The sequence below is a fragment of the Carlito syrichta genome, unplaced genomic scaffold, assembly GCF_000164805.1.
Source record: "Carlito syrichta isolate Samal-C Ts95f unplaced genomic scaffold, Tarsius_syrichta-2.0.1 Scaffold287424, whole genome shotgun sequence".
NCBI classification, from domain to species: domain Eukaryota; kingdom Metazoa; phylum Chordata; class Mammalia; order Primates; family Tarsiidae; genus Carlito; species Carlito syrichta.
Window position 1 is genome coordinate 85,933 of NW_007231520.1, and position 25,500 is coordinate 111,432.

Consider the following 25,500-nt stretch of genomic DNA (forward strand, 5'->3'; position numbering starts at 1 on the left):
GTGCTGGGATTACAGGCTTGAACCACTGCTCCCAGCTCAATCTACATTCTTTAAATGAAGAAATAAGATGGTTTACATCAATGGCTTTCAACTGGGGATAATTTTGCACCCCAGGGGACATTTAGCAATGACTGAAGACATTTTTGCTAGTAACAACTAGAGGTGGGGGAATACTACTAGCATTTAGTGGGTAAAGACCAGGGACACTGTTAATTCTGTAATGCACAGAACAGCCCACTGCCACAAAAAATTATCTAGCCCCAAAAGTCAATGGTGCCAATGCCTTGGCTGGCTTAAGTTTAGAGAGGCCTCCTGCAAATCCTAGTGGCCATTGGAAGAAGAATAATTCTTCCTACCTTTTGTAGAGAAAATATACAGAAATTGGCGACTTAGAGATTCAGACTGTATATTGGCACTTTTAGATATGTTCATTTTAGAGCACTACTTTTAATCAGATATAACATGGAAATCTAATGACTGGCCTTCCTCTTTGGAATAAACCACTCTTTTAACAAAAAAGATATTTAAGCAATTTGGCAACTTAGTTGATTTTAGAATTGTATAACATTCTCAAGTAATCTTAAATGTTTTTAAAAATAGGAAAATTCAAATATAGGGTTATTGGTTTTCCTTATTTTACAGATGGGGTCGAGGATTTGGTCTTTTGGGTTCCATTTTTGGAAAGGATGGTGTATTAAACCAGCCAAACAGTGTCTTTGGACTTATATTTTATATACTACAGTTATTACTTGGTAAGTATTTATACACCAATACAAAATAAGTTTGTTATGTTCCATTGAGTACTTTGTGTCTTTGCCCTGAAGTGTGTCTCTATATTAAATAAAAGCATGTGTTAATGATAGAACCACTAGTTTATAGCACATTTTTGTGTTGTGAAAACTTGATTCACTAAGATTTTCATGATACTAATGTTGAACTTGGTATCAGTTGGTATCTAATCATGGATAGCAGCATCATGTCCAGAAAAAAGTCCCATTCAAGGAAATTATCACCCCAGACAGATTTCCCTGTAAACTTTTTTCATTATTATAGGCTCTGTAACTTTTAAAAAATAACATATATTGAGAAAACCTTAACAGTAAACTATATTCATAATTTCATCACATTCACATATCCACTATTTTCTGTCTTCTGCTTTTTAAAATAATTGTATGTGTACTCTTATGTTTCATTATTGTCTATCTTAAGTGTTATTGTTGACATTTTGGTTTCATGGTTTTTATGTTCTAAGTAGTGCTATAGCGATTAACTTTGTTTAAAGATTTCCTCCCCCTTCTCTCTGAATTATTTCCACAAAATAAATCTCTAGGCATGGGTTAATGAGTCAAAAATATAGATTTTTTTTTAAAAATGGATTTTAATAGGTATTAACAAATTGCTTTCCCTCCCCCCCTCAGTTGTCTGGTTTCCCTGAAACTTCATCAGTCTTCATTTTTAAAAAGTGTTTTCTAGGCTGGCATAGTGGCTCATGCCTGTAATTCCAGCACTTTGGGAAGCCAAAGTGGGAGCATTGCTTGAGTTCAGGAGTTTGAGATCATCCCGGGCAACACAGTGAGACCTTGACTCTACAAAAAAAAATCAGGTTTGGTGGCACACACCTGTAGTCTAGTTACTCAGGAGGCAGAGGCAGAAGGATCGCCTGAGCCCAGGAGGTCGAGGCTGCAATGAATTGTGGTAGTACCACTGCATTCCAGCCTGGGCAATAGAGTGAGACCCTGACTCAGAAAAAAAAGAAAAGTATTTTCTGTAAATTTCTGATAGTTACATATTAGTAGCTATTGCCTTAAATTTTACTATATTTTAGTTTCCTTTTATTGCCCATTTAGTTATTAGAATTCTGAGAATAGTCCCTTTTCATACTTGTTACAAATATTTTACCCATTCTTTATCCTTTTATGTATTATGAATTTGTATTTCATAAGTTTTTATACTTTCAGAGTTAAACCCATCCATTTTTGCCTTTGCATTCTTATTTTTAATGTTTTATTTCATTATCTGTCGGCTTTTCTGATTTGATTTATTAAAAATATGTAACTCTTCTATCTGAAATTGATTTTTTATGAGGAAAATTATAAATCTAAATTTTTTTCTCAATAGTCATATCAAGTTTGTCCAGTTTCATATTTATGTATTTATCTTGCAGAAATACAAAGATGTATGACCAAGGATATTCACAGCACTATAGTTTAAAATAGCAAAAAATTGGAAGTAGCTTAGCAATAGGTAATAGTTAAATAATTAGAAAATACTATGAAATACTATGAAACCCTTAAAGGAAAAAGGAAGTCTATATGTGTATCCTGGAAAAATCAAGACATTGTTTAGTGAAAAAGTGGTGTAATAGCTTTAGGATATGTATGTTTGTATTTATGCATGCATATGCATAGAAGAGTGTTCAATGGTTGGGGGAAGGGAGAAATTTCATTTTATAGTTCATAAATTTCTGTTTTGTTGGATTTCTGGAGGATATAAAGTATATACCCAAATGCAAGGCATAACTTATTTTCCCTTAATAGAAAAGAGTCCCAGAAAAGCCTTGGACTATATTAATTTTTGAAGACGGGCTAAATAGTCAAATTTCTGTTTATATTATTTTTTAATTTCATTATGTATACATACTTTAAATCATATGTATCGTATGCAGTTTATCATTCACATTTTGTGAAGTTTTTTAAGAATCTTCACATGCATTTGTAAAGTCAGTGTCTTTATCATTAGAGGCACATATTAACTCATCTGACGCAGTTTCCAGAATACATCATCTTCGCTTAATTTTTTCATAGGTTATACATTTACAGGGTTCAAAAAATTTTTTCAATGTAAAGTGCTGTACAGTGAACAATCTCTCCCAACCCTGTCTCCCTTTGCCCAGTTTCCACTGTTTCTCGTCCCCACTGGTAGGTTGTTGTTGTTTTAGAGTTTCTTTATGCATATGTAAGAAAAAATAAATGTATAACTTTATTTTTCCTCCTTTTTTAGATATAAAAGGCAGATATTATGCACATTGTTCTACAGCTTGCTTTTTGTGTGTGTGTGTGTGACTGGTACATCTTGGTGATATTTCCATATCAGTACATTGTCTTCATTCTTTTTTAGTTTCTTTTTTTGAGTTGGAGTCCCACTCTGTCACCCAGACGGGAGTGCAGTGGCCGCTCTCGGCCACCGCAGCCTCGACCTGCTGGGCTCCGGCGATCCTTCCGCCTCAGCCTTCCAAGTAGCTGGAACTACAGGCGCGCGCTACCACGCCCAGCTAATTTTTGATTTATTGTAGAGATGAGGTCTCGCCAAGTTGCCCAGGCGGGTCACGAACCCGCAGGGCCAGACAATCCACTCACCTCGGCCTCCCAAAGTGCTGGGATTACAGGCTGAGCCATCGAGCCCGGCCTCTTTTTTAGTTTCAAAGTAGTTCATTGCATGATCATACCATCATTTATTTAGAGTTACAGCACATTTTAAGTTCCATTGGGCATTTTACCCCAAGTCTCAAGTACCTAGTTACATTACAGTAGTATTTAATAACCAGTATTTATAGAGCATCCCAAGTGCTTTATATTAGCTCCTTGAATTCTCACAACAGTCTTGGGAAGTGGGTATGATTATTATCCCAATTTTATAGTTGAGTAAAGACCGGCATAGAGAAAATAAATAACTTGCCCACACCTTTTTTTTGGTTTCTTTTTGTTTTTGGAGTTGGAGTCTCACTCTGTTGCCTAGGCTGGAGTGCAGTGGCACGCTCGCAGCCACCCCAGTGTCAACATCCTGGGCTCTGGCAATCCTTCCGCCTTAACCTTCCAAGTAGCCGAAACTACAGGCACGCGCTACCATGCCCGGCTAATTTTTTGATTTATTGTAGAGATGAGATCTTGCCAATTTGCCTGGGCTGGTCTTGAACCCATGAACTCAGGCAATCCTCTCACCTAGGCCTCCCAAAGTGCTGGGACTATAGGTATGAGCCACTGCGCCTGGCCTATCCCTGTCATTTTGAAACTAACTTTCTTATATGCAATTAAAGTGACAGCATTAATTTTTGAAATTTTAGTTGCTTAGAACATAGGTGAAGTCAGCAAACATATTCAGTAAAAGGCCAGACAAAGTAGTTCAGGCTTTGCTGGCTGTCATAGCTACTCAACTCTGCCTTTCTAAGTGTGAAAATAGCCACAGACATTACATAAATGAATGGGTATGGCTGGGCTCCAATGAAACTTTATTTATGAAATAAGTAGTTAGCCAGATTTGCCATTTTCTGGAATAAGTAACATCAGCATATTAGTCCTGAAGAGACTTATTAAAGCAGTTATCCAGTTCTGACTAGTCCTGTGGCTGTGTAGCAGCCAGCCCATAGGCATCTTCTCATGCCCTGTGTTTTTAACAACAGGCACTAGAATTTCAGCTCTTTGACTTCTTTAAACCTGCTACTACCTGGTCTTATTTTTTTTCTTATTTATGTTATCCACTAGCCATTTAGGTAGGAGGATAGTTTAATATGTTCTGCTTTCCCCTGTATCCTTGAAAATAATGTGCATGTTCTCCTTACTGTTGGTAATAGGAAGTTACAAAACAATACATATGAAGAGAGTCAAGAATTCAGGCACGTTCGTTTTTGTCTTGAGAGCCCTGGCTCAGCAAACAGTTAGGTTTTTTTCTTGATCAGGCTATGCCCCACATGTGGCCAACTGGCCATATGTGGTTTCTCTTACCCACCAGGGAGAGCCCTTTGTGAAATGTTTACCGAGAATTTGTTTTCTTCTTCAGCAGCCTGTTGGTGTAGTTATCTCCTATTATGGCATTTTGATAAATTCAATCTAAATACGGAGAAGCAAATTTCACTTTCACAGATGAGGAGTCTGTAGTGCAAAGCCTGGGGAGGGTCTCACCAAATGTGTACAGCTTGAAAGAAGAAGGTTGTGGTCCTCACGTTCCTTTATTCATTAGGAGAGTTGGGGCTGTTGACTTTACAAATCGACTTCATTGCTTAATGTGATTGTGAAATTGTATACTTTCTTTGTGTATATACCCTTAACTGAGACTAGTTTGTGATAAGTAATATTTCATCTGAAATACTGGCAAATCAAAAACATTGCAGCTATAAAATGTATTTTTTAAAATGTATTTTATCTGCAAAATCAACCTGTTAATCTTAACAAAACAGACCAATAGTTTTTGTTCTCAAATTTCAGAGTTTTGCAATAAGATCAGTATCCAAAGGCTGTGGCAAATGACAAACTTGCTACCTTGTAACTGAGCAGCTTTCTCGCCAGTGCCAAAGCCTGATCAAGCCAACTGTCTCTGTCTCTTACAGGCATGACAGCAAGCGCAGTCGCAGCTTTAATCCTCATGACGTCCTCCATCGTGTCTGTGGTGGGGTCTTTGTACCTGGCCTACATTCTGTACTTTGTGCTGGAGGAGTTTTGCATCATCTGCGTCATCACATATGTGCTGAACTTCATTCTCCTTATCATCAACTACAAACGACTAGTTTACTTGAATGAGGCCTGGAAACGGCAGCTGCAGCCCAAGCAGGACTGACAACCTGACAGACGCTTAACTGACAGTCTCAAGTCCCTTTTTCCATTAAGTTTCTTTTGCAGCAGTTTTTTTTTTATTCTTCACAACAGATATTTTCCCTAAGAATCTTAAACTGATTTTTAAAACTCCTGTAAATCAGAAGGGGCCCTAGATATTTTTTGTGTCAATCTTCATTTTAAATATGGATACAAAAAAAGGATTCACCGAGCCAATCAAAGACAAGCTTTAACTTTACTTTGAAGATGTTTCTGAAATAATAAATATCGCCCTAGCCCTCTTCCCTCAATTGTAAAGTGAGCAGCCATTGCTAGTAATTCTTTAATGTGTATAAATTCAATTTCAGGTATAACAAATGTGATCATGACATGAAAATATTTTAGAATAGATACTGTATTAAATATTGCCATGTTTACAATATGTAATATGTTTTTAGCTGATGGATTTAAACATGTAGATTCAACTAGAATCCATTTATGTGATATTTGTAAATAAAGGTAGAAATATTGGATCCATCCCTGCAGAACTTACTGTACAGTTTAGTTGAAGTGTAGCAATGAGGAATTGTCAGCTCAACGCTGACTGATGAAATAGTGAAAAAAGTAAGCCCTTACAGAGCATCTTGTGAAAGGTACTGACAGCTGTGGGTGCAGCATTGACAGCAAAAATAATAGGGTGGTTGGTTCCCTTTCATCTCCCTCTTCAGAAAGGAAGAAACTGATTTGGAATGTTCAAATCAAGTTTGTGTCTAGTCATAAAACTGGATCAATTATAACCTTACAGAGTGAGTCACATGACCAGACCTTCAAGTCCAAGACCTTCAGGACACTAATGATGGGAAAATGGGTATTTTTCTTCGGAGAAAAGTTAGAAATACTAATGTCACCTTTAGGGTAAAGTCTCTTACACCAATTGAATTTTCATGCAGATATTTTCCCCGAATGTTGGTGCCAGTCAAACAGTATTATGACCTTGAAATAGCCAGTATAAACCCAATTCCTACGAAGTAGGATTGCTCTTTGGTAGCTCCAGTGTTTTCCCTAATTGTTTCTTTCTGCATGATCTAAGCAGATGTCTAGTTTAATTGTTTTAGAGTCAGATATTGGATTTGTAAACTTGAGGGCTGACAGGCTGCTCAGTATGCTTAATTGGGAGAAGTACTACAGGTAGAAATACCTAAAGGTGAAAGATGGTCATGTAGTCACTGCTCTTTATAATAATTACACGAGTGCAGTAAGAAAACTTTTTAAAGGGGATCTGAATAAACCCGAATGAAATTGTGACAGTATGTTTCTATGGTTAACATCTTATATCAGAATGTTAAAAGTGCCTTCTGTCTTAAATCTCAAACCAAATATTTTGTGTGTTGACCTGGGCAGAAGTGTCCTCCCTCCCTTTCTTACCAAGATGTAGAAAACTTGCATTCTACAAAAGAGGTTCTGTATGATCATTTTATTCCTTTGAGAAATAGCAATGTTTTTGCTTCCAATTTGATTCATCATTACGTTAAGAAATAGTCATTTAGACCAGTAACTTCTGAGTGCTGTATTTGCCTTCTTTTTGAAGGGAGGAGATAGGCTCTGTTCTGCCAACTAAAATGTGTAGAGTCGGCAACTGTTCAGTAGTTTGCAACGAACTGTCATGATTGGTGCAATGTCGGTCTTCTGGCCCAAGGCAGGTATAAAGTCTGAATTGTAATGAACTTTTAACCATTTTAACCAGCTTCTTAAAAGCTAGCTTAATTCCGATTTCATCACGGCTGTCTTCCCATGAATGTGAATATTTCGATGCCTGTTTTATTATGTATGCATTGTTCTTGTATTCTGAAGTAGTTAAAGAACTCTAGAAAACGTTGATTGGATGTCTGATGTGATGGAGAAACAAGTCCTCACTCTTGAGAGCTGCACAGTGAGGTTTGTGTAGCAGTGCATCCAGTCCTACCAAGGCAGTTCACTGGTTCTGTTTTCTAAGCTAGAGTGGAAATGGCTTGATGGTTAAGACATCTGTGGTATATATGACCGTTTGTGCTAAACAAGTTCCTCGTGTTCCAATATCCAATGGTTTCTCATATTTTGTATCAATCGGCAGAGTATAGTTAAAGCTTGTCTTGATGTTGCATTCTTGCAAATGTCTTCAACTCTTGCGTGAGTTGTTAAAATGTTCAGCCAGACCCTTTAAGTTTTTCCTTTGCTTTCCTAAGCCTGGGGAAACCATTGTTTCTGTTGTATAAAAATTTTTGCCACATTCCTGTGACCCAGTAGAATTAATACTCTTTTTCTCACTGAGAGATGAACATGTGCTGCCTGAAATAACAGCATCACAATGCCAGTATTTCAGTAAGCAACAAAACACCTGTTTTTTTTTCTTTTTTGCCTGAAAGAATTTGGGCTCCCCTCTATACCTTCTGTTCTACCTAGAAGTGGGGATAGGGGGACACTGTGTTATAAAATTGTCATGACTGTTTTAGACTGAATATTTAAACAGTGCAGGATTACTAGCCACCAATGTTAAAGGACAGACTAGGGACAAAATTTGTTTTTACTAGTAATTCCATGCTTTATGTTTTTGAAGGCTTCATAAAAAAGGAAGCCTCTTATTTGATAGTCATAAATTCCATTTGAAGAAATAAGAGAAGTTGTGATTAGATGATAAATTCTAGGGAATCCAGGTAGTTTGGAGGATTTCATCTGGTTTTCCATTACAGCTAGTTGCTGTCAGTAAGGGTAAACTTCTGGTGGAATAACTCAGGACTTACTGTGTGCCAGGAATTACTTTTACTTGATATATGTATCCTCTCCTTAAATTCATTATTTTTAAAGAATGTTGAAAGCATTGAGTATTTTCATACAAAGAGACAATTCTGACATTTGGTATCTAAGGGATCTTTGGATCTACTAAACTAGAGGACCAAGACCACAATGAAATTAAAACTACTGTATGTTGGCTTTGGTCTGCTTATTTTTCATCTATTTTTAAGAACACTGTCTGCAAAAATACAAAGTTGTCTTCAGCAATTACTTCATAACTTAGGTTGGTACCAATCTAAGTTATGGTCTTGTCTTGAGAATCAGTATTAGACAAATGCCAACAAAGAAATCCACTATCATTTTTAATAACCTATTTAGGGGAATATACCCAATATGCAATCCTTGTCTTCATGTTTTTTCCTCTAGCATACAAGCATTGGCAAAACACTTCCGACATTTTAGGCAGCACTCATGATTCCAAATTTGTGAGAACCACCCTTCAATCAAACAACAGGGGCGGGAGTGGTAGTCCAGGCTACTTGGTTAAACATTTTTTTCTCCAAATTAACCCAGAAAAGGTGAAATGTTTTGTTATAAAACTGTATTAAGCATGGCCTAAGTATTAGGTGTATGATGTGTATAGTATGTTCCAACAAAAATATTTATTACTAGTGCTTTAAGCTCCAGAGTAAACATTCATTTAAAATGAAGTTCACTGGGCAGATTTCCCCTTTAATATAGATAGAAATATTCTTTATCAGAGATTTAGGGCACCATTTTGCTAATTGGTAAATAAAACAATTGTAAATATGTAAGAATGTTTATTTGTTGCACATAACTTTTTTGGTATAAAATAAATGTAGAAGTTACCTGTGGAAGTTGTGCTGCCATTATTCTTACACTAAGGGTTGCATTTCAAAAAAGCTGAGATGAAGTCTTTAGACTTAGTAGGGACCTTATAAAGTGTTTTTGAAGTTGATTCTGTAACCTCATTTCTCTAGGTATACTGAATTCTTTTTTTCTTTCTTTTTTTCATTTTTGTAGAGGTGGGGGCCTCGCTGTTTCCCAGGCTGGTTTCAAACTCCTGGCCTCAAGCAATCCTCCTACCTTCCTTTTTCTCTTAAAGTACATGTAGATGTGTAACTTGTAGAAGATACAAGGTCCTTAGAGACTCTCTAGTTCTTGGAACTACCGTGAGTTTATGATGTATGTAGGTGTCAAGAATTAATGACATAAAGTGTTCCTGCTTACAGTTCTGTGAACACAAAGAGTGTATCAATCAGCCGTTTTACCATAGCTTTACTTTTGCTTACCTTAAATACTCTCTTCTTACAGCCCTCTATAAAGGTAACATCTGTGAGAAAGATGAATCCATTTGAAATGCAGCTTAGCCATATGTCACTGAATAGAACAAATGTGTTCTGCGTTAGAACCTGAGGACCTAGGAAATGGACCCTGCCACTAATTTTTAAAACATTTAAGTGTATTGTGTTTACTTACTTTCTAATGTTTGTCAACTAAAGACTTTTACCTCATATACTGTTGGCATTAACTGGAACACAAAATTTGATTCTTTTGAAGAACTTAAGAGAAGTTCAGCGGTAACAAAAGGAATATGGAACCCCTAGAATTCCTAACATGCTACTTGGACTGACTACACTGTTTTGAAAACAGTCTGAAGATACCTGATAAAATTAGGCTAAATGATCGGGCTCAGTGGCTCAGCCTGTAATCTCAGCACTTTGGGTGACTGAGGCAAGTGGATTGCCTGAGCCTGCTGGTTCCAGACCAGCCCGGGCAACTTGGCAAGACCTCATCTCTACAATAAATAAAAAATTAGTCAGACTTGGTAGCGCGCACCTGTAGTTCCAGCTTCTTGGAAGGCTGAGGCGGAAAGATCACCAGAGCCCAACAGGTCGACACTGGGGCGGCCGTGAGCATGCCACTGCACTCCAACCTAGGCAACAGAGTGAGACTCCAACTCAAAAGAAAAAAAATAGGCTAAGTAACCTTTACTCTTTCTTTCATGAAGCTTGGAAAGGAGGACTAAAAAGGAGTGTGTGTTGAGCCTGGAAATTAGCCACCAGAGAAGTGAGTCAAGTTCTGTATTAAGAGCTGTCCTGGTTCACTGTCTTCCCTTTGATGGGACACCGAAAGAAATATTTTTTCCACAGCGTTCAGCTTTTAAACCAGGTCTGACAAATACTCAAATCTCAGGGATAATGCACCTTCCCTGCCTTAATGTTGCCTGTGGAAAAAGAGGGGGAAGAATAGAATCCTTACAGAAAGACCATGCTGTGGGAGGATGCTGGTGGTCACGGGTACAAAAGCAGGGAATGCTTGTCTGCAGGCTCAGTTTAAGAGGTCTTATTACATTCAGTGGTGTCCACTATGATAAAGCCAATGGGCTTTTACACTCATCTGTCCATTTCTATAAGGGCCAGACTGAACAACATACCGGAACTGGTTACCTCTGAGCTAATTCAGACACTCATCAACGCTTACGTTTCTTACGCTTATTTGTCAGCTGAACTATGTTGGAACTGGCACGAAACTTGTTAATTATTGCAGCATGACAGCGTTTCTATAAGTCTATTAGTACATGTGGGACTTCAGCTCCTCTGTGAATTTGAACATCAGCTGTGAAAGTCTACACACACGGGGTCAAGGCCGGCCAGGCTTAATCCATGCTCAGGGTGGTCCTAGGACCCAGGGGCTATTCCTGTGGAGGCAGTTTGTAGCCAGCAGCTATGAATGTGGTGTGGGTGCTGCAGCAGTCACAGTTAAGGCAATGAAAACAGCCTGACACATAAAAGTGATTCCAGATGCTTTTCAGCAGTCATTTTTATGCCAACTCTTTATTCCCATACACCTAGCATTCCCTTCTAGCAGATTACCACACAATTCAGACCAGAAACATCCTGGTTTGCCATGAACAGTCCAGGAAGCACTTGCTCTGTTTGCCGTGGATGTTCTCCTTGCCCAGGGAGGCAGGGACTGACAGAAGTGTGAGTGGAGAAGTAGTTCTTGCTTTATAAAGTAAACGGGCTGTTTTCCAAACACTTTGACTTCACTGCTGATCTGTGATACCTGGTTTCATTGGCAAGTTTCCAGTATCTCTCTCGCAAAAGGAAGGCTGCACTTTTTGGATGTCTCTGACGCGTGAAGATGCCTTTTTTATTCCCCACCGCTCTCCCCGGTGCTACAAAACAAAGCAAAAAGCAATTTAGACAAGTTCTGGTGGGCCGAGCTGGACACTAAATAGACATGTGCTTTTATGGTTTAGGATTGCTTAGTATGAACTGAATCTGAAGTGACCACTTATGGGTGGAAGTATATAAATACAAATGCTCTTCCAAACACCTCAGCTACCTAGTGTGTTCATTTCTAGTCTGTTAGGGGAAAAAAGTGCAAAGTGGTTTATCTCTCACTTCAAAACAAGGTTTAAAACTGCCTAGTAACTGGGCAGGAAGGGAGGTAGGGGTAGGGGAGGAACAGACTGAAACAAAGAATCACCCTTGCAAAGCTTGGGCCCTTCTGAAGAGAACTCTCCTCGTGGGAGAGTCCTGGCTAGTCAAAGCTGCCTAGGTGGGATCTGCTGGTGAAGTTCAAAGGCTTACCGGGCTGACTCCTAGCCTGTCTCCCACCACTGGTGGTCAGTCTGCCCAAGGTGAGACTGGGAAGGGGACAAAGCTGGTAATGGCCCGTCAGGGACGCGCCTCAGCAGCCCCCTCCTCCAGGCCACAGCTCAGTGGAAACGTTAAGTGGAAAGGAGGGCTTCCCCACCTAAAGGTTCCAGACAATCCCTCTTCCAAGTGCCAGGCACTGCCAAGCCCTTCATCGAATGGAATCCTCCCACCAGCCTACAAGGTGGTAGCACTGTCTCCAGTTCACAGGCTTATGAAGGTGAGGGAACTTGCCTCGCGCTGATGCAACTAATTGCTTACTACACAAAGCCAGTGCACTTCTCTCAGAAAATGCCATCCAGGATATTTCCAGAAACCTTTAGTCTCATTTGCCAGGCAGAGCAGAAGTTCATGTTCTCCTTCTTTTTTCTTCTTCCATCTCACCTCACCTTTCCATTCTAATTTTTAAACTTTCACTTTCCAAAGACCTGTTTCTCTATAAATAATGTGCTGTAATTGCCTCCACTACCATATCTTTCTCTAATCCCCCCAAACTGCCATTCTAAGTTTATGGTAATTAAAGAAACTAGTGTTCTAGAGGGGTAGGAAGAAACGGCAAACACTCACTTGGAACTTAACTGAGCGGCCTTTATCTGTCCCCACTTGAGAGAGCCCGAAGTCTATTCTCTTTGAAGATTTAAACACTCTTTCATTCAAGATGCCTTGAAACTTGTCTGTATCCAGTGAGCCTGCCTTTACAAATGGATACTATAAAACAAACTGAAAGACCTTGAGATTCTTAGGCTTTGTACCCTACTCGTGGATAATGAGTATATCCCAAGAGTAAATCCAATATAGGTACATTTTTTTCCTCACATTACTGTGAAATAGACAAAGGCAAGCTCAATATTTTTGCCTCAAGATAGCAGACGCTCCCCCCCCCCTTTTAATACCAGAAAATGATTTGGGGAGCTGGAACATGACTGCTTTGCTGCTTACCTTTCATACAACTTACTTTTCCTAGGAAATTCTCTAGGCAACTTACAGTGATTAAACCAGCTTTCCCCATTTTGTATCCAGTATTCTTACAACCATATGTCCAGAATTGGAAAGCCAACCTAGGAGTGTTACATGGCATAAGACAAGTTGCCATTTACTCTGGTTAGTCATGAAGTCAGCAAAATTCCAGATGAGCTCTCCAATCACGTATTCTTTGCGTTTTTTATCCAGACCCAAATGATACTGCTGCAGCAAACTCTTCTGGTACTCTTCACTGAACATGAGAGGTGGATCCTGGGATTCAAGGCAAAGAGAATTTAAGAGTCAGAACTGGCAGAATGGTAAACATTAGGTAAAAATAAAGATCCACTTGATGACCAAAGTATCTGTCTTCACAGGGGGCTGTAGTGACTGCAGGACTCACTGATGCTGGTATCGAGAGACAGCCAGGGAGTGATGGAACCCAGAGTTAAAAAAAAAAAACGAGATTTTTTAAAAAACTTTCATCAGTAACTGCTTTATTTGTAAACATAATTTGATATTTGCTTTATCTTATTTTTCCATCTCTTATCTACCAGGGCAGCCTTAAAGCTGAACTTCGCTGGAAGTAAAAATAATGTCTTTGCCTCATGCTTTAAGTAGATGCCAGGGTATAATTTGAGAACTAGTATGACTCAGACTTAACTTGCTTCAGATTCACCTGTAGCTGGTCTGGGTAAGGACTGCTGTTTAGCGTATTCATTCAAACAACAAATAGTCTAGTATCCGCTCAGGTGTCAGGTATTGGAGGTAAAGTGATAATCAAGGAAGATAAGTGTCCCTGCCTCACAGGCTTTACAAACTAGCAAGGAAGACACAAATTCTAAGTGTGATGAGGCTGAACAGGGAGACGGCAGAGGAGGAGCTGGGGGACAGCCAGCAGGGACTGCAGACAAGGGCCACAGAAAGCCTCCCCGAGGAAACAGAGACCTGCCAGGAGACCAGAGGGCCACATCTATGGATTCAGCCGGTGTTCAGTGAAGTGCTCCTACATGTCATGTGTGAAGATGCAACCATGGAAAAGACAGAAGTTCTGGGGACACACAGCCTGAGTTCATCTCATGGAAATCTTCTGAAGGTGCAAGTCTAGCTTAGATGCTCACAGATGCAGCATTTCGGCCATTTTAGGAGAAAACAAAACCCTGCTGGCTTTTTGTTTTCCAACGAGAAGGACTAACATGCTACATGAGATGCACTGAAAATATAACTGCACAACTGGAACTACAGGCACACGCCACCATGCCCAGCTAATTTTTTGATTTATTGTCGAGATGAAGTCTCACCAAGTTTCCCAGGCTGTTCTCGAACCCCTGGACTCAGGCAATCCTCTCATCTTGGCCTCCCAAAGTGCTGGGATTATAGGCATGAGCCACCATGCCCAGTCATATTTTCTGACTTTGTTTTAAAGGAAATGAACCTGTACTGTCTAGCACAATAGCCACTTAATCACACGTGGCTGTTTACATTTAAAACTAAATAAAACTAGGCCAAGCTCAGTGGCTCAGCCTGTAATCCCAGCACTTTGGGATGCCAAGACGAAGAACTGCCCGAGCCCATGCATTCGAGACCAGCCCGGGCAACTTGGCGAGACCTTGCTGTCTCTACAATAAATCAAAAAATCAGCCGGGCATGGTAGTGCACCCCTGTAGTTCTGGCCACTTGGAAGGCTGAGGTGAAAGGATCGTAGGAGCCCAGCTGGTCGACACTGGGGTGGCCATGAGCATGCCACTGCACTCCAGCCTGGGTGATGGAATGAGACTCAGACTCAAAAAAATAAAATAAAATAAATAAAACTAAATCAACTTCCATTTCAAGTCTTCAACAGGCACATGTAGCTAGTGGCTACCATCTGACAGTGCAGACAGAAAATTTTTATTACAGCAAAGGTTCTATCAGCGCTGATCCTTTCAGGCTTTCTTAAGAATTCAAAGTTAGCCGGGCTCGGTGGCTCAGCCTGTAATCCTGCGCCTTTGGGAGGCCGAGGTGAGTGGATTGCCTGAGCCTGTGGGTTCGAGACCCACCTGGGCAACTTGGCGAGACCTCATCTCTACAAAAAATCAAAAATTAGCCGGGCATGGTAGCGTGCGCCTGTAGTTCCAGCTACTTGGAAGGCTGAGGCGGAAGGACCGCCGGAGCCCAGCAGGTCAAGGCTGTGGTGGCCGGGAGCGGCCACTGCACTCCAGTCTAGGCGACAGAGTGAGACTCCAACTCAAAAAAAAAAAAAAGAATTCAAAGTTGGGGCTGGGCACAGTGGCTCACATTTATAATCCCAGTACTTTGAGAGACCAAGGCAAAAGAATCACTTGAGCCCAGGAGTTTGAGACCAGCCTGAACAACATAGCAAGACCTCATCTTAACAACAACAACAACAAAAAAGTAGCCAGGCATGGTGGTGTGCACCTGTAGTCCCAGCTACTCGGGAGGCTGAGACAGGAGGATTGCTCGAACCCAGGAGTTCAAGGCTGCAGTGAGCCATGCTTGTACCACTGCATTCCAGCCTGGGCAACAGAGACCCAAACTCAAAAACAAACACAATGAAAAAAAAAAAACAGAGTTGTCACCTTTCTAAAGAGGAAGAGCAAATGTGCGTATCTTCGGGCTACTTCCCTACTTCACTAGTTTGTAGAAGTAGCATTCTGTATAAGCAAGATGAATTTAAGAATGCAAACACAGCTGGGTGCGGTGGCTCATACCTATAATCCCAGCACTTTGGAGGCTGAGGTGAGAGGATTGCCTGAGCCCATGGGCTCGAGACCAGCCTGGGCGACTTGGCAGTGAGACCTCATCTCTACAATAAATCAAAAAATTAGCCAGGTGTGGTGACATGTGCCTGTAGTTCCAGCTAGTTGGAAGGCTGAGGTGGAAAGATCACCAGAGCCCAGCAGGTCAACGCTGGGGTGGCCGTGAGTGTGCCACTGCACTCCAGCCTGGGCGATAGAGTGAGATTCTGACTCAAAAAAAAAAAAAAAAAAAGAGTGCAAACAAAATAGTGTAGCCCACTGAGGGTGGCCATTCAATATACAGAGGATAAACATATTGAGTGTGTGTCAACAAGCATCTCAGTCGTGACAAGCGAATGTGAGGTGGCTGGGGTGAGGATGAGGAGCTAGATATGGATCAAGAATTCGCATGAGAAAAAATCTCCACGAGACAAACCAGCATATCTTTAGTGAGGAAATGGACAAAGATGAGACCAGAGCCAACCAGTGACTAAATCTTGCTCCAAGACCCATTCCTTTAATAGCTATGCTCTAGTACCTGCTGTGTCAGACACTGCTGAGTGCTTGGGAAACAGCGATAAATCGGATTCATTCCTTCCCCGAGTCCACAGTCTAGCCAAGCAGAGCCAAAGAACCAATGGCAGGGCCCAGAGAGAATGCTGGGAGAGGCAGGTACGAGCTGCCACGGAAGCAGAACCCGGGCCAGGTGGGGTAAACTAAGCAGCTCGGCAGAGACCTTAACACCGAATAGGAATCTCAGTGACTGGAGCGCTAGTGAGGGCATTTCCGGCAGGACCAGCCCAAGTGAGAGCGGAAGGAGCCGGCGAGCACGGTGGAAACTGTGGCCAGAAGCGAAGGGAGAGGAGAGTGAAAACCCAAGAGCAGAGAACGGAGGATACTGAGTGTCCTAACCAGAGATCAGGGCCTCGTCCTGTGGACGAGTCTGTGACAGGACTCCCACGGTTTGCATTTGTTGGAAAGACCCCCTGGGCAGCTGGTAGGAGGCTGTCTGAGAGCAAGGCCAGTAGGAGCCCGGCTCCAAGGACCAAGCGAGGGAGGCAGAGGCCTGGCTACCGGGGGCAGTGGGTGTGGAGAAGGCCAGGGGAGGTGAGCCGAGGAGCCGAAGGACGGCCCGGCGCCATTTCTGCAGAGGCTCTATCAGCACTACCCGTCTCAGACGTTCTTAAGAATTCAGACTCAAGGCTGGGCATGGTGGCTCACGTTCAGGATCCCAGCACTTCGGGAGGCCAAGGCGGGAGAAGGGGCAAGGAGGGCCCAGGGAAATGAGTGCCCTCACTGCCCAAGAGAGCGGAAACAGAAGCAGGATGTTCTGCAGCACTTACCTCGTGAATCCCTGCAATCGCATCTGCTCCATACTCGCTCTGGATAATTGGCTTCTGGTAAGTCCTATACCAGTTCTCAAACTGGGTCTCCAGCTGCAGCTGAATCAACTCCAAGTGCCCGTAGTCATGATACCAAGAGAAGTAGCTGTTCACACAGATCACGTCCACATACGGAGCCTAGGACGAGAACATCAGCGCTTGTCCACCAACCAGACGACGGCACGACAGCGCTAGCACGCTCGTACTCACAGGCTGCTTCTCACAGAGAAGTCAAGAAGGGGGATGCGGAAAGCGGTATGGATTCTGAGATTATCCTGCCCCACAAGTAGGAAATCTAGTCAGGAAGTGACCCAAATGGAGCAGGCCTAGAATTTTGGGCTGATGCTTCAGACAGGCCACAGCTGGTGAGGGCTGAGAGGCGGAACAACTGCCAGCGTGCAGTACCCAGCGGAAGTCCAGGGCCCATCCAGCCAGACTTTGTTCCTCTCTAGGTGATGCTCCTGTCACTGTTCTTCCCTCATCTTGCCCTGGAGAAGTGTTTCCACCTGAGAGAATATGGTTGTTCTCCTCACAGAGAATCTTGATTCCCCATGACATTCCTGAGGCAGTATTGTGGGCCACAGAATGGAAGAGTCCCTCCCAGGAGGGTGGCTGAGATAACAGGGCAAGCTGCCTTGAGGCCAACAAAGCAGTACTCAGGGCTGAGCAGCAAAGGCTTCTGTGTTCAACTGGCTCATTTCTCGTGTCACCTGAATTCACCTCTTTCTAGTAAAAATGCTAATGCCCAGCTGGGCGTGGTGGCACACGCTGGGTCTCCAGCTACTTGGGAGGCTGAGGTGGGAGGACTGCTTAAACCCAGGAAGCTGAGGCTGCAGTGAGCCATGATTGCACCACTGCACTCCAGTCTAGATGACAGAGCAAGACCCCAATTCAAAAAAAAAAGAATGCTATGTCCAAAGACTGCACTTGGATGGATGTGGTCTTTTCCCAACTGTGGTAGCAGAAAGATGCAAGCAGGAAGAGAAAACAGGGGAAGGTTTAGGTGGACACACCATTCACGGATAAAAGATCCCACCAGTTGAGTGTGACAAGCTATGAGGAGGCCGGGCAAGGGTTTTCCTGTCTACACGGAAGACTAGAGTGGGGCCTGGCATGCCTGTAATCCCAACACTTTGGGAGGCTGAGGAGGAAGGATCACTTGAACCCAAGAGTTCAAGACCAGCCTGGGCAACAGAGAGACCTGGTTCCTACAAAAAATAAAAATAAATTAGAAAGGGAAGCGATGCCTCTCAGAGAACATCCAAGTGCCCCTTGTGCCGCCTTGGTGTTTGGCCACAGCCTGTATCTGTCTTTGTGGGGGGTGTTCTTGAGATGGCAGCGAGGGAATACCAGAGCTATGTGAAAATGGTAGTAGTCACAATCTATACTTACACATTTTGTTTTCTCATCTGTCCTGTCTTTGAGTGACTTCTCTTTCTATAGTACTTTCCTCTGAAGTCCTTCTCCCCTCTAGTTCCCTGGTTAAGGAGTATTTTCTTGCCCCCACATTGATAGCGCCCATGTAACTCAATGCATAGTTTCCAAGGGGTGGCTGTGCCCAGGCCAGTGAGCCCTGGGGCGGTGAGAGAGGCCGTGGAGTGCAGAGGAAAGACCGGGGTTGCAGCCAGCTCTGCCACAGCCGGCTGTGTGAGCCTGTCCCTCCGATTCTGTCTCAGGCACCGCATCTAGTCAGCGATTCCCAAAGCTGCTTGAGCACTGCCATCGCTGAGGAGCTGTTTAAAAACTCAGGTTCCTGACTTACTACATCAGAATCTCAGAATCTAGGAATGTGTACTTTCAAACTTCTCTTGGTGATTCTGATCATCCGCCAGGTTTGAGAAACTCAGATGCCCCTAAAACTTTGACATTTTATAAGCCTATTAAGTTGAGGTGCATAAAATTAAACTGAAGTGCACAAAACACTGAGTCCAAACAGAACAAATTACGTTTCCCTGGGTCTAGCCTCCTTGGACTGAGGAAGCCACGCTGCATAGTGAGTGAACAGGGAGTCATCTTGAACCTAAGGACCACCTGTGAAAACAGGCTGGCTGCTCAGGGCTTTCCCCGCAGTTCATATGAGCAAGCATCAGGACAGGCAGAGAAGGAGGGAAGTGGTATGGAGACTGCCCCCAGGCTCACCCCCTGGTCTGTTGCATAGTTGGACGCAGTCACAAAGGTCACAGGCCGGGAAGGATCCAAGGCTTTGGTGTGGGTAATCACCGTCCTGTCCACAGAAGGCAGAAGACATGAGCTCCGTCAGTCTGGGAAGGGCTGTCAGACATCCACCTCCCGTCTTCCAGAGCCTAAACAAAGCACGGAGCCACTGCTTTCCTCCCTACCTTGACGCATATTTCAGGCGAGCTAACAGGTTACTCCGGTCTTAGATTATGTTCCCTGGCATCACTCTTACTTCCTCCCTCTCCGAATCCTATTGTCCCCACACCCCACAGAGGAGCAGCCATCCTCACAGGTACACAGAGCTGAGGTTTTGGGGCTGCAGGCTGCCAAAAACTAGGTTCTGGATCACTGAAACAGCTCTTGGGAACGGAAATGGATAGGGTGCAGACGGGGGTGGGATATTTACTAGTGATGCAATAAATAAGGAGTGCATGCTAGGAGGCAGGCATTGTGTTGGGTACCAAGTGCCCGTGGTGGTCTTAGACAGCTAAGTTCACAGCTTCATGGGGCAGTGGGAGGAGGACACATGCACAGAGGAATGTCGCAAATGGAAACAATAAGTGGTGCAGGAATTATGAAAGGGAAGCACAGGTTCCAAGAGACAACCATGGGAACATAACTTAGATTGGAGAGTCAGGGACGGTCTCTCAGAAGAAATGGCACTCATGCCAAGTCGAGCTAACCACAGAGAAAAGGAGAGAAGCAGCACCCAAGAGAGGGACCAGAGTGTGGTCAGAATTCCCGAGGCCTCCACAGACAGGTCCTTGCTTAAGCCTGTTTTTCTATTTCCTCAGTTTCCTTCTTTTTCTTTACACCTGCTCCCTGACATTGCTCTTCTCATTCAAAGATGTAACAGTATTCCCCGCCTCAAGTTCCAGACCCACACTCTCTGACAACCTGGCTGTCAGCTGGGAAGCTCCGAAGCCTCGCGACAGCGTGGCTGAGGCACTCCAGCCTGGACGGCTCTTTCCATGTCCTGCCCCAGAAAACACGCCCCTCCCTCCACCTCTCAGAAAGCTTGTCTGGAAGGGCCTTGCGTTCCTGGGAGTCAATACTCTCCACTTTTGCAACAAAAGCTCGATTACTTAATATAACCTGCGCTCCATGAGTTCTGAGCTGTCCTTGCCCAGGGTGTGGCCACTCCTCAGAACTTTCCACCTGCTACAGATTGGCTCAAGCTCAAAGCACTCCATGGAGCTGGGGTACAGCAGTTTCCACAGCCTCTGCTGCTGCCTCTACTGCAAGTGAAATAATTCACCTCTGAAGGCCGAGCCACAACTGCATGATCGTAAGGAAGAAAAGGCACACCCCTGGTGGCCAGCCTCACTGTAACAATGGGAGGTGGGGAAGGGAGGATCTGTTGTTTAGTGAATGGAACCATGAACTTCAGATGGCCTGGTCCTGTCCAGCAACGTAACATTAGAATACTTGGAACATGCATATCACTGAAAAACCTGTTTATAATTATGTGCCCAGATAAACCAGTCTTACAAAGCCTAACTCCACTTTACAGACAAACCCAAAGCATCATAAAGTGTTTTTTTGCTCATTTTTAACACATGCTAAATTTCCCAGAAATGAGGATACCATAATAATGGAGGGAAGAGTATACTTAGTTCTGTTGGGAACTTTACCTAGAGTTGCTCACCTTCTTAGAACAGCATGGCACAGAAGGTCATGCTGCTCATGGGACGTGAGTACCAACATGCTGCCCTGCAGTCTGCTTTTGCAGCTGTGCTGTCAGGGCGATTCCACCTCTCGGTGCAAGCATCTGACTTCTTCAGTGGGTCTTCCAGGGAGTCAGGCCCATGCATGCATAATTTTACAAATAACTCTCCTATTTATAGCACAGTTACAGGCCATGCCATTAATTTTTCTAAAATTGGCCAGGTGCGGTGGCTCAGCCTGTAATCCCAGCGTTTTGGGAGGCTGAGGCAAGAGGATTACCTGAGCCCAGGGGATCAAGACCAGCCTGGGCAACTTGGTGAGACCTCGTTCTACAATAAATCACAAAAACTAGCCAGGCGTGGTGGCGTGCATCTATAGTTCCAGCTACTTGGAAGGCTGAGGCGGAAGGATCACCTAAGCCTAGCAGGTCGAGGCTGTGGTGGCCAGGAGCGTGCCACGGCACTTCAGCCTGGGCAACAAGAATGAGACTTCAACTCAAAAAATTTTTCTAAGATTTGAAGTTATGTGTAGAAATAGCTTATGTTACTCTGGACTTTCAGTTGTGAAAAAGAGTGGGTTGAAAACCACAATTTAGCCAGGCTCGGTGGCTCAGCCTGTAATCCCGCGCCTTTGGGAGGCTGAGGTGAGTGAACTGCCAGAGCCCGCGGGTTCGAGACCCGCCTGGGAAACTTGGCGAGACCTCATCTCTACAATAAATCAAAAATCAGCCAGACGTGGTAGCGTGCGCCTGTAGTTCCAGCTACTTGGAAGGCTGAGGCGGAAGGATCGCCAGAGCCCAGCAGGTCGAGGCTGCAGTGGCTGGGAGTGGCCACTGCTCTCCAGTCTAGGCGACAGAGTGAGATTCCAACTCAAAAAAAAAGAAAGAAAACCACAATTTCAGTGGGTAGATATTTGATCCTCTGAACTGCTGGGCATGGATGGGCTGTCCAATCCAGACTAGGGTGTTTGGGGGGGAGAGGGGACTCATCTCTCACAGCCCACACCCACCCCAGCCAAGGCCGCCCTCAGCTGTTTTCCGGCAGGAACCTGCCAAGGTCTCACCCGTGACCCAGCTCCGGGTGAGGGACAGGGCACACTCACTTGAAGTAGAAACCAGCAGATTTCAGAGAGGAAGCTGGCTCATTGGCCACAGACCACATCACAACAGCAGGGTGATTCTTGTCCCTGCGCACCAGCTCCTCCATCACCTCCAGGTGGTGCTGTAGAGACACGTTGTCATAGTTCTGGCTGTGGGGCAGGGAAGGAAAGGGAGAGCCTGTCACGCCGCCAGCCCGGCGAGCTGGGCGTGCTGAGAGGTGTAAGCGGTAGGCACTCACGGCAGCATGATGCCCGCTCCGGGACACTCATCAATGACCACGATCCCGTAGCGGTCGCAGAGCTGCATGACCTCCTCGGCATACGGATAGTGGCTGGTGCGGAAAGAGTTGGCACCAAGCCAGCGAAGCAGATTGAAGTCCTTCACCAGCAGCGCCCAGTCAAAGCCCTTTCCTCGGATCTAGGGGACAGCACAGCAGAGTGACCCCTGCCCCTGTCCCTGGGGAAGAGCCAGGCTTCAAGAGCTGGGCTCCTGGAGAGTCTGCCCTGCCAGCCCTCTACCCAGCCAAAGCACAAGCCCCATGATGGTATGGTTTTGAGCAGTTTGCTTAACCTCTCTGAACCTCTCTAATGAAGGGGGAAAGGAGATGACCAGAAACAGCCCTCAAAGGGACCCAGGAGCCCCGACTCACGTCCATATCCTCATGCTTGTTGACCCCGTGGAAATAGAAAGGTTTCCCATTGATGAGGAACTGCCTCTCTGTGACAGCCACGGTGCGAATCCCAACGGGGAGAGTGTAGAAGTCGGACACAGACCCAGCAGTCAGCCTCACCTACAAGAGCCAAAGAGCACTAGGCGTAAGCACCCTGATGCCCACCCAGCATCAGGAAGGACCCCCATACACCACAGAGGTCCACCTCTGGGGCTACAAGCAGAAATTAAAGGCTCGTTACAGCCGGGCTCGGTGGCTCAGCCTGTAATCCCGCGCCTTTGGGAGGCTGAGGTGAGTGGATTGCCTGAGCCCGCAGGTTCGAGATCCGCCTGGGCAGGCGAGACCTCATCTCTACAATAAATCAAAGAATTAGCCGGGCGTGGTAGCGTGCGCCTGTAGTTCCGGCTACTCAGAAGGCTGAGGTGGAAGGATCGCCGGAGCCCAGCGGGTCGAGGCTGCGGTGGCCGGGAGCGACCACTGCACTCCAGTCTGGGTGACAGTGAGACTCCAACTCAAAAAAAAAAAAAGGCTCGTTACATGCCAGGAGGAACACCCCACCCTGCCCCTGAGGCCTGCTCTTCAAAACTGGGACTCCCTCACTGGAGTGGAAAAAACAAATCAAAAAAGCTCAGAAGACCACGCCTGCCTGCCCACCTGTCCTGGGCTCCAGTGAAGCCAGGGTCACCAGATAGAGGCAAATACCTTAGCACCAGTCCTAAACCACGGTTACCTCCAACGAATACAGGTAGGCAGGATGCTCATGCATCAGGTATGGCCACCAGAGGTGGACATGGGGCACCAGCAGCTGGCCCCGGCCCCCTGTCCCGTGGGCTACAACTTTGTTTTCCTTATCCAGAAGACGCACTTCCAGCTCAAAGCTTTCGTTGCCCTGGACAAAAATCTGGTAATTCACCATCCCTGCAGGAAACAAGAGCGATCAGTGGTAAGAGATGAACACAACCTGGGTCACAGAGATAGGCGCACCCTGCAGCCCCCACTCCTAGGAGGCCATGTGTTTCTGGAACACAGTGTACAGCCAGGGAAGATTAAGTGAGGGTAGCACGACGGCGAAGGGACAAGGATTCTCATCCTGAGCTACAAGACCCCACTTCTCAAAGTGAAGTCAATCGCATGTGTGATTTCTGAAGCCCTTGCCAGCTGGCGCAGTCTGGATTTTAGTTTCTGAAGTGGACAGGAACTTGTGAGAGTTTAGAGGTGCTGGGGGAGCCTTTTTCCTGAGCGACCTTTCTTTCCAAACAAAAAACAGAGCCACTTTGGGGCCCTGCTGAAGGCAAATCCTGCCAGGAGCCCTCACCCGTGTCTTGGTCCACGCTGGTGGTGACAGTGATGTCATCAATGTAGGTGGTGGGTGTGGTGTAGAGAAACACGGACCGATGCAGTCCCGCGTAGTTGAAGAAGTCAAAGTATGTGTCCTGGACAAAGTAACCCTTGGGGTACCTGGAGTGGGAGGACAACGCCCACCTGGAACCGCGCCCTGGGTCCCTCAATCCCAGTTCACGCTCACATGTCTCCCTGGCCTCCCCACATCCAGGCCCTCCACTTTGCCAAGGCTACCCTGTCCCTAGCAGGAAGACCAGTGGGCAGGGCAGGGAGTTGGACGCGGGGAGGGGCGGGATACTGCTCACATGGAGGTATCGGTCTTGTATATGATGACCCCCGGCGGTAGGGTGTGGGGGGTGAGCGTGTTGTTGATGGCGATGGTAATGCGGCAGGAGGACAGGGGCCCACTCTGGACCAGCTTGCTGATGTCAGCCTCGAAGGGGAGGTGACCCCCCTGGTGCTCTGCCACGTGGACCCCATTCACCCACTGCGGACACAGGAGGGGGCAGCAAGCCAGGGCATGAGGAGGAGACCCTGCCGTCGTAGACAGTCCCTCGTAAGGTACAGCATGGCGGGCCTCAGGGACCTGCCAGCTGCCAGCTGCCACCTGCCTTGTCCCGCGGAGAGAACAGAGCTCCAAGGAAGCAGAGCAGGCCACTTTTCTCCCTGCCCAGGGCACAGACCCATCCCACCCCAGATGGCAGCTTGTCAGGGGACAGCTGGAGCCAGATGCCAAAAGGCAGCCCCACGCGTGCTTGGTAGCCACGCCCGCCCACTCGCCCTGCCTGCTGCTGGCCGCACTGACCACGATGGCGTAGTAGTGGGCGCTGCCAACCCTCAGCACCACTCTTGTGTTGAGGTCCTGGGTCCACCGTTGAGGCAAGACTGTCTCCCGCTCGTACCACACCCAGCCGACGAAGTTCCGCAGCTGCCCATCCTGGCCCACGTCGTTGAAGCTGGAGGGAACCGGCATGTCCAGGGTGGGACCGCTCTGGAGGAAGAAGGGCCAGGGTCAGGTCCGAGCCCCCTAGGAATCTAGGACCAGTGTCCTTCGAAGCCCCAGACCTGGCAAAAGCCCTGACAGACAGGAGGGAATAAATATCGGATGGCATGGAACTTGCTGATGACAGGTCAAGCGCCAGGATGGTTTGGGCAGAAGGCCGGCGGGGCCGGAAGTTCCTCCTCAGGGCCGATGGCAGCCAGGCTCTCCGTGGACAGGGGTGAGCCCAGCCTGAGGCAAGGCCCAGAGCTTGACTAAGAGACAGGTGACCAGAGGAAGCCTGGCAGGGGGCAGGGGCCCCTTTGCTGCGGAAACCGTGAGTGGGACACAGGCCGGCACCCAGGCCCTGCTCCCTTCCTCCTGTGATCAGTGCTGGTCAGCACAGCAGGAAAAAGAGGATCCGGGAGAGGCGAGTGCCGGATGAGCACGCAGGCCTGCCCATTTCCACTTGGCCGCCGACCCGACCCACGTCAGGGGCAGAGCGGCG

At 45.5% G+C, this 25,500-nt stretch overlaps 1 protein-coding gene and 1 non-coding gene across 2 annotated transcripts; one reads left to right on the forward strand and one right to left on the reverse strand.

Moving 5' to 3' along the window:
• The first annotated feature begins 637 nt into the window (after window positions 1-637).
• On the forward strand, window positions 638-9,169 carry LOC103254741. Its single transcript, XR_002481639.1, has 2 exons — window positions 638-752; window positions 5,321-9,169. It is a non-coding gene; the product is annotated as an uncharacterized LOC103254741 (transcript).
• A 1,937-nt stretch (window positions 9,170-11,106) lies between these two features.
• On the reverse strand, window positions 11,107-25,084 carry GUSB (glucuronidase beta). Its single transcript, XM_021709837.1, has 11 exons — window positions 24,819-25,084; window positions 24,319-24,500; window positions 23,988-24,130; window positions 23,403-23,590; window positions 22,652-22,792; window positions 22,241-22,419; window positions 22,005-22,151; window positions 19,197-19,281; window positions 17,019-17,195; window positions 13,075-13,210; window positions 11,107-11,493 (listed from the first exon to the last, which is right to left on the reverse strand). The coding sequence occupies exons 1-11, from the start codon at window positions 24,984-24,986 to the stop codon at window positions 11,324-11,326; spliced, it is 1,716 nt and encodes a 571-aa protein (XP_021565512.1). The 5' UTR covers window positions 24,987-25,084; the 3' UTR covers window positions 11,107-11,323.
• Between the last annotated feature and the right edge of the window lie 416 nt (window positions 25,085-25,500).

Excerpts from the sequence above, each read along its gene's own strand:
- GUSB (XM_021709837.1), bottom strand. The coding sequence starts at position 24,986 with ATGCCGGTTCCCTCCAGCTTCAACGACGTGGGCCAGGATGGGCAGCTG. Across the intron at positions 19,282-22,004 it reads TCTGCTGGTTTCTACTTCAA|GACGGTGATTACCCACACCA; the intron begins GTGAGTGTGCCC and ends TTCTGTGGACAG. Across the intron at positions 11,494-13,074 it reads TGACTTCATGACTAACCAGA|CACCGGGGAGAGCGGTGGGG; the intron begins GTAAATGGCAAC and ends TTTGTTTTGTAG.